The sequence below is a fragment of the Danio rerio genome, chromosome 17, assembly GCF_052040795.2.
Source record: "Danio rerio strain M-AB ecotype USA chromosome 17, GRCz13ab, whole genome shotgun sequence".
Lineage (NCBI taxonomy): Eukaryota > Metazoa > Chordata > Actinopteri > Cypriniformes > Danionidae > Danio > Danio rerio.
The window spans coordinates 23,930,268-23,944,672 of record NC_141037.1 but is presented as its reverse complement, the minus strand read 5'-3'; the positions used below and the strand labels follow the sequence as shown (position 1 = coordinate 23,944,672).

The following is a 14,405-nucleotide window of genomic DNA, read 5'->3' as shown; positions in this document are numbered from 1 at the left end:
ACTTAACCAGTTGCCATAAGCATGCATAAAATCTCATTCAGATTCATAATACATATCTTATGAACACCCCCCTTAAGTAAAGTGTTAAATAAAACATTAATTGTACTCAAGTCTCTATTTTAAATGACTAATTCTCACTTTAAAAAGCATGTTTAAAATCAAAAAGACAAACAAAAAGATTGACTAATGATGAATTAAACACTGGTGTAATTCCATAGATGCTGAATGAATCATGTACCTCTCCGTAGACAGGATGTGCAACAGTTTAAGCAGAAATTCACTGAACATCTGTGGACAGGTGGAGGACAGGTGCACCTGCAACCTGGTTAAAAACTCCTGCAAGGCTTGTGTTGCTGTGGGGCCGACCTGGAAAGAGACAAGAAGATGAGTCAGTGAGACATTTTCCCAAATAGATCACTGTGAAAGCAGTCATGCGAATCCATCTCATTAAGCTCAATACCTGTGAGCTGTGCTGGCTGGTGCCGTGAGGGTTTCCTCCAGACAGGAAGCGCACAAGCACATGCACAAGTGTGGGGTCAGACACCATCTGCTGGGCCGTGCTCTCCTGAACACCCATCCCACTGCTGGAGGCTGCAGATGTTGCACATATTTATCAGCATGGTTATTTGGAAACTAGGTCACCCGACTGTTTGCTTTTATAATCAGGATTTAGAGGGGCAATAAAACCCAGATCTGCTTAGCTGGCGGGATTCCCCCTTAGAACACCAACATATAGAAATACAAGTCTCCGTGTGGGGACTCCCAAACACAGAGGTACAAAGGATGGCTCAGCCAATCAGATACTCACCACAAGCAGGCATATTGGTCATGAGGGTAAGACTGTGCAGGACAAGACACCATGTTCTCAGAGAGGTGTTGGGGTACCACGCTAGCACTGACAGGAAACTGCTAATGGAGGCTGGCAGAGACAAGAGCTTCAGTCAATTTCAGTTAATACACAATACAGAGTGAACTATAATTCTGTTTATGTAGAAACATTTATAATCATTAATTTATAAGCATACCATTACTTTGTGAGGTTTATTTCTTTAAGATATGCATCTTTATTCCATTACTTGAATCATTCTTTGTTTTTTCTTTGAGATTGAACCAATGTCAATACATAAGATGACCCAATGACTGCACCATATAATAGGAATGTTTAAATCTACAGATTTCTATCATTCAAATCTGGGTTTAGATTCCGAAAGATTTGTTTTATGAACTTCTTGAGATGCAATATGATTTACATACTTAACAAATACACTACCCGACAAAAGTCTTGTCGCTTATCCAAGTTTTAGAAACAACAAATCATAACTTGACTTCTAGCTGACCATTTGGTATCAAAAGTGGCTTATATGAAAGGCAAAGGCCTCTAGGTTACGCCTATTTTACCAAAAAAAAAAAAAAATGATCATGGCTTGATTTTAATTATTTATTTAGGACAGTGAGGTCCGACTTTGCTTAGACAAAAGTCATCACTTAACAGAAATATTGTACAGTATAGAATATAAAGTCATGGTGCAGTGGAGAAAGAATGAATATTGTGTATGACACTCATGAGCTTGGATGACTACATCCATACATCTCGGCAATGACTGGAATGGCAAGGAAAGTGTTCTTGCAGAACTCCCAGAGTTCATCAAGATTCTTTGAACTCAACTTCAATTTCTCCTCCATCTTACCCCAGACATGCTCAATAATGTTCGAATTGGTAACTGGGCTGGCCAATCCTGGAGCACCTTGTCCTTCGCTTTCAGGAACTTTAATGTGGAGGCTAAAGTATGAGAAGGAGCGCTATCCTGCTGAAGAATTTACCCTCTCCTGTGGTTTGTAATGTAATGGGCAGCACAAATGTCTCAATATCTCAGGCTGTTGATGTTGCCATGCATTCTGGACTAACTGATTTCTGTGAGAATCTTGGGTCTATGCGGGTTCCAACAAGTCTCCTGCAGTATTTGTGACGATTGGGATGCCGTTCAATAGATGATTCATCAGATAAACTACCTTCTGCCACTTTTCTAAATGATCAACTAGAAGATTGTTATTAGTTGATCTTACAACTGGGATCGACAACAAGACTTTTGTCAGGTAGTGTTGTCTCAGAACCAAAATACTAATAAAAGAATCTATATATTTACTTTTTTATGCCATATCAGCAGCATTGGCAATGTACTTGGCAACATTGGAAATAAACAATCTGTTTATAATTTACAATCATAAGTGTTTCTTAACAAGCATGCATTATATATTAAAAAAAACAGATAACAACACTGAAAAAAAGATTAATTAAAAAATTATCACTTTTATTATAGTCAGTGAATGTCAGACCTTGGTTAAGAGGGATTGTGGGCACTCTGCTGGCATTGAAGAGAAAGATGTCTGAGCCGCTCTCTTCTGACCCTCCAGAGCAGGAACTCAAACTCAAAGTCAACCATAACTGCAGCAAAGACTCCAACTGGAGAGAGACAGATCAATATAGTCAGTTATATGGTGTAAAGACATCAAAGGTAAATAAAAGTGACAAGACATGACGAGTGTGTGCCTGTACCTGAACATGATGCACTTGCAGTAAAGAGAAAAGTTTGTTGAAGCAGGTGCTCAGCATGGGGATGGATGAGGCTTGTACCATCAGACTGCTGCTGGGGGGAGAGTTGTGGAAGCCCCCACGCAAAAGAGAGTCATCTGTTCCATTTGCAGACTGGGCTACTGAAATAAGAGGGGAAAATATTATGAGTAGAAAGGACAACACTAGTTAGATGAAGCTTAAAATAATATTTAATATTTAAAAATAATTATTTGAAAAATATATGATATAAAAATAAATTAAAATAAATGAATTATAAAAATTAAATTGAGTTAAAGTAAAATCTGAATAAATTAAATTAAAATTAAATTAAAGAAATAAAATTTAAATTAACTAATTAAAATAAATTAATAATAATAATGTACTTAATTTTAATTAAAATAAATTAAGATCAAAATAATATACAAATAATTTCAAAAGAATGAAATAAAATAAAATAAAAATAAATGACTAATAAAAATGTAATTGACTTAAAAGTAAAATCAAAATAAAATTTGAGAAATGAAATGAAAATAAATTAAATTACTTGAAATGAAAGTAAATTAAGAAATTAAATAAATAAATGTAAAAACTTTAATTAAAATTGAATTAAAAGAAATGTAATTTAATTTAATAAAACATTTAATACAAATTTAAAATATAATTAAAGAAAAAAATAATTAAATTAAATTACAATTTTATTTAATACAAAAAATAAACAACAAATAAATAATTAAAAATAAAAAAAACATATTCCTTTATAATACCATATTTACCATAACTTTGTGCATTTATGTTAAATAAATAAATGTAAAAACTTTAATTAAAATTGAATTAAAAGAAATGTAATGTAATTTAATAAACCATTTAATACAAATTTTAATGAAATTAAAGAAAAAAAATATTAAATTAAATTACAATTTTATTTAATAAAAAAATAAACAACAAATTAAAAAAAAAAACATATTCCTTTATAATACCATATTTACCCTAACTTTGTGCATTTATGTTTGTTTTGTGTGTGTGCACGTACCAGAAGGTGAAGTGGACGTTAGTGCTTGCAATATAGCGTCTGCCTCCAGTGTTGCCATCATCTTCAGCATGAGTTCTGCTTGCTGTTCTAATCCAACCTCCAGTCGAGCATCCAGTGCTAGGACAAAAATGAGGAGACTTCAGCACTCACACTCTTTATTGTACCATTTATTTTCTTTCATTCATTTTATGCCTGTTCACACCTTGAGAAACAGACACTGAGAGGTTTTGTGATCCAGGTTTCTCCACTGTTGTGGCTGCAGGTGGTTTGGACACAGGTATGCCCACACCACCCGTGTAGGGGTTATAACTGTATGAGCCATAGTCAGCACCCCAGTAATCATACCAGGTACTGCTGATTGGCTGTGAGAGAGAACATAAAGGGGGAAGAAAACAACAACAACAAAAATCTCAGATACAACTCTCTGAGAAAAACTGAAAAATACTTTAAGTGGGAAAAAAAGTTAATACATTTAGGTATCTGTAAATCACTGATAAGCATTACATCACACTTTAAGTCATTTTTTCCCATCACATGCATTATAAGTATGAAACAGTCACATTTAAACAACATAACAATGAGAATACAGTGGAAAGTATTCAGACCCATTGCATTTTTCACTCTGTTATATTGCAGATATAAATAGAAGTAAATTTTTCCTCATTAATGTGCACCCAGCACCCCATATTGATAGAAAAACACAGAATTGTTGTCATTTTGCAGATTAATTAAAAAAGAAAAACTAAAACATCACATGGCAGTAGTATTTAGACTCTTTGCTCAGTATTTAGTGGAAGCACCCTTTTAATCTAATACAGGGTGTCGAACCTGCCCTCGAGATAATTCTGTAAAGTATAAAAATTAAGTGCAATTTTTCAATAAAAAAACTGCTGTTTCAATTGTGTCCACTGGATGGCGGAATTGCAAACTGTAAATTTCATCCGATTGAGATGCCTGAATCAGTGTCAGTGTGACAGCCTTCTCAGAGAGAAAGACCACATCTATGCCCTGCCATCCCACACTTGTGTTCTCACAAGGAAATGTAACTATTTTACGTTTGGCCAGTTTAGTGCCCAATTCAAGTTCAGCTGTTCGAATATGTTTAATATAAAAAAAAAGGAGGCATGGCACCCAACCACACCCCTTAAACCCAACCGTCTTTGGTGGATAAGCAAATCATACAAAATTGTACGAATGAGATTGTACAAATTTAAATGAATTGGCCACTAAATTAAAAAGTTATGTACTGCAGTGAGATTGTGTTGTCCTCAGGCTTTGTGTTTTATGTTGATCATATTAAAACAAAGAAAACTATCTGAAGTTGTTGTTTTTAAGTTATATATACCATGAATTTACCAATCAGGAGCACTTGGGAATAGGTTTTTCCTCCATGTGGCCCCTGAGCTAAAACGACACCCCTCATCTAATACATCTATAAGACACAAAACTGAAAAATTTAAGAGGGTTTGAATACTTTCTGTACCCACTGCATGTTGCGTGTGGAATGTTTTTGAGTAATTATAGTATTAATATAGTATTAAGTACTTAAAAAAACTTTTTCTTTTAGACCATCACATCAGTGGAATTTGACACCACAATCTGTTAGAGAATGTGCATCTTTTAAATCAGTAAATCTAAGTATCAGAAATGGCTTCTTAACAATCGACATTGGGAACACTGGGTTTTTGACATTGTTGTTGAGGTTGTTTTTTGTTATCCATCTGAGTATTGTTTAGAGTTTGAATTTGTATTTTTATTGGTACATGCCTTTAATAGCTGGCAAAGGGACCACCAATGAAAACTAGTCTCTGGGCTAATTTGGGTACATTTACGTGTTTGGGGAACGTTGATTAATATACACTGTCCCTTGTGAAAAAAATTTATTAATTAATTAAAGCATAATGCATATATATATATATATATATATATATATATATATATATATATATATATATATATATATATATATATATATATGACTTGTAGTAATTGTAGATATTTCTCTGTGAAGAAAATATCAGCTATTAGAAGGGTCTCACTCGTAGCCTATCATGAGTTAGCAATCTCTTTATTCTAATTGTCGAAAATAAATTACCAATAAATTACAAACTATTGGTCCACATGTAAACATTCTAACTGTGAACAAAACTATGATCATTATCAACTGTTACACCACTAATGTTTTAAAAAGAAGGGAAAGAGAAAGAGAATGAGGTCCATACCTTGAAAACCTTGGCGGCGAGTGGATCTTTTTCCAAATCAATATCTAAAGGATCAATATCAACATCCATCAAGTCTTGTAGCAAGTCAAAGTCAATTTCTTTATCTTTTTCCAAAGATGACAGTGGAGGAGCACCTTTGGGCAACGAAAAGACCTTCAATATGGCAAGAGCAGCGTACCAAGAGAAGCAACTACACAGACAACCTTCTTCAGGACGTCAGGCCGTCACACTCCTCTTAGACAGACAGGGGGCTCAAACAGTGGATCGGTGACTCATTTTTAACCTTTGTGTACAGTTCAAATTTAATACCCTTTCGTTATGTAAAAAACATAATGGAAGGATAGCAAATTTGTGTAATACAAGTGTATTATTAAAATTTTGAACATTGTCAAAGCATTTTCCTAAAGTGTGTCAAAATAAGATGTCAACAAAAACCATTAAATTTGCTGAAACGCAGACAAAGTTGTAGCCTAATTAAGACTCAAAATCACCCCAGAGTGGAGAACAACCACCCCAACAGCACACAAGGGTTAATACATCAATCATTCCTGATAGCATTAACATCTAATAACACAATGACTAGCTGTTGTAGATTTCAAATGAGCCCAAGTCATCTGCACTGTTCCAACCTCCTGTCCACTGCATTGCACTACTAATACATAATATAACAAACACAAAAACAAAAATATGCATGCAGCTCATCCAAGAGAGTAAATCGTACAAAAATAACATCAGAAATAAAAGGCAGGTGAGGGAAGGGGTCCATGTGGGGTGATGTGCTATTCGGACGGGGTTACCAACGCACTTTGGAACACAGAGGATGTCCCGGGTGTACCTGCGATGATATCAGGTCCCAGAGGCTCATCGATGGTCTCTACCAGCGGGATGGGGGTCGGCTGAGGGAGAGAGTCATCCGAATCCACCACTACAGAGGAAGAGGCGGCCCCGGCCTCATCAGCCCCCGCACCCTCCATCCCATCCACACACCCCGGAGACAGCAGCTCTCCTAAAAACACATACAGTGTCAGCTAAATACAAATCAATAAATGATGAGTGGATGACTGTCCGTGGGTCTAAAACACAAACCTGCAAGGATATCCTGCAGCATGCAGGTGAGGGAGTACTGAGCCCAGGCTCCACCCCACGAAATGTCCCCGCGGTTGAAGTCAGTCCCCACCAATAACAGAAGCAACCGTTCCAGCTGCTGCTCGGAAACTACTTCACACAGGTGGATCGTGGGTCGTGTCGCATTTGCTATCCTGGCCAAGACCTGGGTAGTTGGAGTATATTCGATACATTAAAAATGGTTCAAAACAGGGGGTCAATCTTCTGCATATTTTAGCTTGTAATTTTCTTTTTTTTTTTTAAACAAACAAAACCCGTCAAACATATATACATTCAGATTCTATAAAAATATATGAATAACAATAACATTTTATACAAATAAATTATATTTAATTTTTCGATATAATAAGATTTATAATAAGATGATTTGTACTTGCATAATTATTTGTATCGCATCTTTTTATTTATCTTATTATGTTTTAGATCATTCATGTTTCTGTACTAAATATCGCTTTTGATGCTAACATTTATAATTGTACTGTTTGAGTCAGACAGAAAGAAAATGTCAATTGATTTTGTTATATGCCCATAGAATGAACCAATGATGTATTACTGATTCTTTATATTTAATGCTGCATCTCTCTGATTAATAAGCATTAATAATAATAAAAAAAACTGCATTTTTTACACTATAAGGCGCACCTAAGAGTCTTAGGGTGCTTTTACACCTGTAGATTGATTGTTTTGTTCTGGAACAGGAATTAAAATTGTTAAAATGTTGTATGGTTCGCTATCCGTAATACACTGTGATATAGCCTGTTTTGTTAGTTCGTTGGATCATATTGCTGTCTAACTACAATTGATCCGCTCCAGAGTTTCTTTTAATTGAGCCGAGACGGATTGTTTCGGTACAGATCCAAAAAAGATCAAAAGTCTGGTTATGAAAGCACCCTAAAAGTTTTGTCAAAATTCAGCCGAGAGGCCTAATAATCCGGTGCACCTTATGTGTGCACTGAATTCCAAAATCTGTAAAATGTTGTTGTGCAACTTTGGTTAGCGCTCTGCTTCATTGCCTGTTGGAGCGTTTCCCGTTGACACAGGGACATAATAAGTACACTATGTACGCTGGCAGCAATTAACAAAAGAACTTCAACCGCTGATCACTGTTGTAAACATGGCGTTCAAAGTGAAGCTGCGAGCAGATTGGAACCGATGGATGACAGATGGCGAACACACCTTTACTATGACTAGTAGGCAGTGCCGGGCGAATTACGCCACCATATGTGAAAGGATTGTGGATGCCTGGCCTAAGATATCTGCTTTAACTATAAGACTATAAGAATAGCTCCGACAATGATGAGAGCTCGGCATGTTTGATGGCGGTATTGCCCAGCAGGTCAATTCAGACACATAAGATGAGGGCTTTGATGGATTTGTAGGAGATTATGTAATTATGTAAAAACTAATAAACGCCAGTTTTAGCACGCGCCTTATAATGTGGTGTGCTTTGTTTATGGGTTCAGTACAGACATAAACCTCGGAATTGAAACTGCAGCCTATAATCCGCTGCGTCTTATTGTGTGGAAAATACGGTATATTATATTTTTATTTAATCTGTCAATGTCAATTTTATTTATATAGCACTATTAAACAAACAAAGGTTGACCAATGTGGTGCACAAAACAAACCACAAAGTGAAAGATATAAAATTATAGCTAAAACAAACAACTCCCACTGATAAAATGCCAAATCAAAAAGGTACGTTTTCGACCTAGATTTAATATAGATCCAATACAGAGGGGCAGAGCATTCTACAATGTAGGACCAGCTACTGGGAAAGCGCGGTCACCCCTGCATTTCAGCCTCGACTTAGGGATGCATAATATAATTTGCACCTTGCAAACAAACAGGAGCAGGTCTGCGTGGCAGGTGAAGTCCATTGAGAGGAGGAAAAGAGCAAGTTTCTGGACCACACAGATGCAACGCTCGTGAGCTAGCGTGAAGGGCAGGAGCTCCACCTCGGGGGTCTCTTTTGCCACTGACGCTTCAGAGTCCAAAGTGGAGCGAGGCCATTCAGCTGTCCGCCTCAAACGGATCAGATCTTTAAAGTGCTGCCAAAGACACATAACCACAAGGTTAGCATTATGATCCATCTCAAAGCTATGTTAATAATTGCGAATTTGTTCTTTCATATTTGTTGCCACAAATTCTTGCCTTAAAAATGAGGTGCCAATAACTAGATACTCACCTTGGAAGTGGCTTGCTTGAGTTTGGCCTGTTCCACCAACAGCTTGTAAGAGGAGCCTTTGTTGCTCTGAATTTTCTCCTTCTCGATTTGCTCTACTAAAGCTTTTTGTTTGGCTTTCAATAAATTCAACTGCTGCAATGAAATAAATATTGATTAACATCCTCTCTATATCAATAAAAGACTTAAAGTTGATGTGATGGTATAGAAAAACCCTAGCACAATAAAAAGGTTTGTGCAAGACACGTGTACCTGTTTGTGATGGACTAGCTGTTTGCGGATCTTGCGTGAATACAGCCGATCTAAACTGCTGTTGCTGCCTTTAGCAGATCTGCTTGGATTCTGAGACTGCAGACTGTTATTTATAAAACTCCACTGGTTCCCTGGTGTCATAGAAAAGAGAAAAGTGTAGTAAGCATCATCAGTAAAAAAAAATAAATAAATAAATTCTGCATACCATGCATACAATCTTTCAAAGGTTTGTGACTAGTAAGACTTTTTGAAATATATGAATTCATATATTTATTAAGGACACATTAAATTGATCAAAAGTGACAGCAGAGAGGTTTCAAATGTTACCAAAATTTCTCTTATCATATATAAGCTGTTCTTATTCAGCAAAATTATGTGATTTCAAAAAAAGTAATTTAGTTTTTTTTTATTATTATTTTAAATCACCACAACACTTTTAGTAAGGATATAAGATTGAACATTTCTTTGAACACTAAATAAGCTTAATATAATTTCTGGAAGTTTCTCAACAATGAAACATTTCATATCAGCAGTAAAAAGATATGCTCGTCAAATATCTTCATATCCAAACTTGCTCATTTCTATTTTTTGCCTTACTTAGAGAGGCAGCATAGGACAGAGTTACAAAAAATACATGTCACAACACATAGACACACACAAAAATAGTATAAACCATAATCAATTGTTAAAACGTGTACTGAACCTTACCTGTAAATGATCTTTCCCTGTCTTTAGCTCCCAGAGGTTTCTTAGCTGCGCTGGCTTCATCTTCCACACTGGCCACATAGTCAAGTAATCGAGAGACCAGCATAACCACCCAGCTGATCATAGGGATATCCAGCACACCTACGAAAGACACAGAAACCTGTAGCATAAACAAAAGCCTACACAGAAAAGTCTTCCCTCTCAAACACGTACCTTCTGTCCTGCGGGGCTGAGCTGCACTGGCCTGCTGCAGAGGCGATAGCAGTGTGTCTAAAAGGTTTAACAAACCCTCCAGAACCCCACTGTTACTTAGAGATCTTTGGCCAATACAGGACAGCAGCATGAATACTCTGAGGAAAAGGGTGGAAAAACATGAGAATCTTTATTAATAGCTTTGATGCCAGCAGTGATGCTAACCACTGTAAAAAGTAGCAGCCCTCTGGTGCCAAGTTGATCCTTGTCTATGTTTGTCATCTTTTTCTTTTTTTTTTCATGTTGTCACTTTATGTACACTGGAAACATTTGTAGAAAAAACTAATTCCTTGTGTGTGTGTGTAAAGCAGACTTGGCAATAAAACCAATTCTGATTCTGGTATATTAAAAATGTAGCAATGCTGGCCTTAACTCTTTGCTGGCTTTCTTTATGTAAAGCATCTCAAATTTATTACACTTAAATATTTCATGAACAATTACTTCTTCGGAATTTCGGAATTCTACAAATAGCCTGTTAAACTGAACAATATTTAAATCTTCATGAAAATGTTTAATTGTATTATTTACTTATAAAAAGCAATACAATTAACTGTTTATATGGGTTTTCCTGGCTTAAAAATTGAATATTTCAAATATTATATATATATATATATATATAAAACTTTAAAATGAAGTGTATTTATCTATCTGTGTTTGCAGACACACACACGTAAAATTAAATAGCCTAAAGTCGCCATGAAACAAAAAAAAATCTTCACTAAATATGTCTTAATATTAGTCATTTTTAATAATTCACTTTTTTACAATAAAAAAAATCCACTTCGCACCTTAAATTTCCCTCTTATTTAGCTATTTTATTGATTCTTTTCTTTCTGTCATTTTTCCTCTCACCATCCCCATTATTCTGTAGACTATTGAAAACAATATATAGCTTAAAGGGGCTAAATTAATTTTGATCTTAAAACAGTTTTTAAAAAAAATTAAAAACTGCTTTTATTCTAGCAGCTATTAGAAATAAGACTTTCTTTAGAGAAAAAAATTATTATCAGACATACTATGAAAATTTCCTTGCCCTGTTAAACATCATTTGGGAAATTATATAAAAAAAAAATAATAATAATAATTTAGGGGGGGGGGGGTTAATAATTTTGCCTTCAACTGCACTGTATTCATCAAGGCGGCATTTATTAAATGTAAAAAAAGCTAAATTGTTAAATATTTATTACAATTTTAAATAACTGCTTTCTTATTGTATTTAGTTTCAAATGGAATTATTACTTCAGTCATTATTACTTTTATTACTATTACAATTAATAATATTAACAATAATAATTATAGAAATAATAATAATAATCAACATAATAATAATAATAATTCATATTAGAGTGATTTCTGAAGGATCATGTGAATCTGAAGACTGGAGTAATGAAGCTGAAAATTCATCTTTAAAATCATTGGAAAATTTAACAATTAATTAAATTCAATTCAATTCAATTATAAACTACTTTTGAACAATTATTTTATAGTGCAATAACTTTTTTCACAATTTTACAATTTGTACTGTATTTTTGTTTAAATAATGTGTGAGCAGGAGAGGCTTATTTTAAAACATTTATAAATCCTACTGTCCCCAAACTTAGTGTAGTGTAAGTAGAGATGACTAGAAAAAGAGTATTTGCATCAAAGAATTAAGGCAGCAATAATCTTTTTTAAAGTGTAGTGTTACCTGTCCTGAGGGAAGATGAGCAGCTGCTCAGAGTTATAGAGCTCTTGCAGGACGTTGGACAGGAACTGGCCCCACCACCTCTCTCCTCCACACAGCTGCACCAGCAGCAGACCCGCATGCAGACGAATCTTAGGCGTCCCACTGATGCAAAGCTGCTTAAAGAGCTCCTCGCACGCCTGAGCATGAAATGTGTTCTGCAACACTGAGGGCACCGAGTTGCCTGAGAGTGCAAAAGAGAAGAATATAATATTCACATACAAGGTTTAGATTAAGCTGAATTGGTTTTGACAGCGAGCTGATGTTTGACCGTCTCCCTCACCATTACAGGAGTGCAGCAGGCTGAGCAGTGTGTCCAGTAGATATCTGATGATGGTTCGGAGCTGCTCGGTAGAAGAGTTCTGAACCAGCTCTCGGGGGTCGTAATTTTCAGGCAGGTGTTTTCGAGTTGCTCCCAGAGACACGCGCAGCCTCTGGACAGCGTGGTGGGCCAGGTTCAGCTGCAGCTGGAGCTGAATGCAGTCTTGGTAGGCGGAGAAGACGCGGGAGTCCTCCTCAACAGCTTTATCAGGCTTACGCAAGAAATACTGTGCATTATTAGCACTGTTAAGAGGTGGCAGGTCGATGTTCTGAAGTAACGTCTCAAGCCGATGGCAGGCCAAATTATACCTACACAAAAGATCAGCACTTAGATTACTATCAATTCTGCTTAAATGGGCTAAATAAATTCCAGGACAAAGCAAAAAAAAAAACTTTCATGTTGGTAAGATTTTAATGATTTTAAAAGGCTGGATTTGAAGCATGCACACAGAGCATGTTTTTCTATTCCAATGAGCTGCTTTTCCATATAAATGTGCTTGATGGAGGAGCATCAACGTTACATTTGGGTCTCATCTTATAAAGCACCTCGCATAGGAGTACTGCTTTAAGATGCCTTGGCAAATTAAAAGAGTTCTAACATTTACATAGTGATGCTCATCACAGTCGAATTCAAATTAGTGGATCAATCAGAAGATCTTGGAGGCATGGCAAGTATTTCAAGTTACTGTTTGCAGTAATAAGCTAAATGACAACTGTAATATGCATCTCACGTTTTAAATAAAAAGACATGTTCTTTGTTAACAGTCCCTTACTCCACTCTTGTGAATCATCTTAACATAAATCATATTTAAAAAAAAAACCTGAAAAACCATTGCAATATGCTGATTTTGTGCTTAATAATCTTTAATATTATCAGTGTATAAAAAGCTGCTGATATCTTTGCAGAAAGCCAATGCATTTTATAAAAATTATTTGATGTTTAACCAGAAAAAAGCCTTCAAGTTTTGGGGACATTTGGTTTTTAGATAAATAATTTCGATTTTACTTTGATGGAAAGTGATGATGTGATGTCAACGGTTCTTTACCCTTTTGTATAAATTTTTATCATTAAAAGTTATTCATTTATGTATGGATTTATTATTGTTCAGTATTTATTCACTTGTTTTTCCTTTTTTTCTCTATTTTTCATGTTGCATTAAGGTCCATTTAAGAGGTCTGTGCAGAAAGGGTTGGGGAGTGTGCAAGAGTGGCTAAAAATATTGTTTACTTGAGCATTTATGGAATTCTGTAAATTACATGTGAAAATAATAATCAAATTGATTAAAAAAAATTGTTGAATTTGATGAGAACATTTATATGTGAAAGTAAAACTGCTTCATTAACACTCTCTTTACTATCATTTTTGACAAATGTATTATATTCTTAAATAAAAAATACTGATTATTTTAAAAAAGGAGAAGAAAAAAAATGGAAATGATTGTATTCTGCAGCAGGAGCTCATTTAATTATGCTTATTTGCTGTTTCACTGACCTGCATTGAATGTCTTCCTGCAGTGCCACCATCATTGATAAATGTTGATCCAGATCCGGTTGCCCAGCAGCTTCGCTTTCTCCCCTCAGAGGATCATGCATCAGCTTCAATTCACTTTCCCATGGCAGGATGTAGGTGTGGCCATAATAAAAACCCAATGGGATTTTAGCCCGGGCATTAGTGCTGCCATATCGACCAATCACAGTGATCTAGGAGAGAGGCACAGAGAGTGAGTGACAGTGACTTGCTTCTTAAAAAGACCACTATGAATCCTGTTCACACTCTTTTAAAATAAGCATTTATAAACCTTCATGAATCTGCAGACAGGAGGGGGTAGTAAATCATGCAGAATCAGAGAATGTGTGCTGATATCTGTGGCGACTACCAGTCTCCTCCCATCCACTTCCTCCCCAAGAGTCCAAATGTCAATGGAAAGTGAGGCCAAGTCTGCACATGTGGGGATCAGTGCATCCGTGAGCAACACCGGCCGGCCGAAATCTAGAGTCACAAACCGCCTTGCACCTAC

The 14,405-nt window shown here is 35.7% G+C and overlaps 1 protein-coding gene across 28 annotated transcripts in view; it reads right to left on the bottom strand.

Annotated features, from left to right (window-relative positions):
• The window catches only part of birc6 (baculoviral IAP repeat containing 6), a 156,234-nt gene that overhangs the window by 101,899 nt on the left and 39,930 nt on the right, over positions 1-14,405 (bottom strand). For 3 of the 28 annotated variants that reach the window (XM_087290400.1, XM_087290403.1, XM_087290408.1), the window contains exons 27-45: positions 14,187-14,401; positions 13,880-14,088; positions 12,350-12,696; positions 12,031-12,250; positions 10,305-10,441; positions 10,095-10,232; positions 9,387-9,517; positions 9,138-9,269; positions 8,785-9,000; positions 6,911-7,094; positions 6,630-6,830; positions 5,825-5,958; positions 3,805-3,964; positions 3,603-3,719; positions 2,555-2,712; positions 2,335-2,461; positions 809-919; positions 461-591; positions 239-366 (exon numbers count right to left, since the gene is read on the bottom strand). In XM_087290400.1, coding sequence (XP_087146526.1) covers positions 239-366; positions 461-591; positions 809-919; positions 2,335-2,461; positions 2,555-2,712; positions 3,603-3,719; positions 3,805-3,964; positions 5,825-5,958; positions 6,630-6,830; positions 6,911-7,094; positions 8,785-9,000; positions 9,138-9,269; positions 9,387-9,517; positions 10,095-10,232; positions 10,305-10,441; positions 12,031-12,250; positions 12,350-12,696; positions 13,880-14,088; positions 14,187-14,401 — 3,196 coding nt within the window. The remainder of the gene's footprint in view (positions 1-238; positions 367-460; positions 592-808; positions 920-2,334; positions 2,462-2,554; positions 2,713-3,602; positions 3,720-3,804; positions 3,965-5,824; positions 5,959-6,629; positions 6,831-6,910; positions 7,095-8,784; positions 9,001-9,137; positions 9,270-9,386; positions 9,518-10,094; positions 10,233-10,304; positions 10,442-12,030; positions 12,251-12,349; positions 12,697-13,879; positions 14,089-14,186; positions 14,402-14,405) is intronic. The other 25 variants (XM_087290411.1, XM_087290413.1, XM_087290418.1 and 22 more) reach the window with 13 other exon arrangements.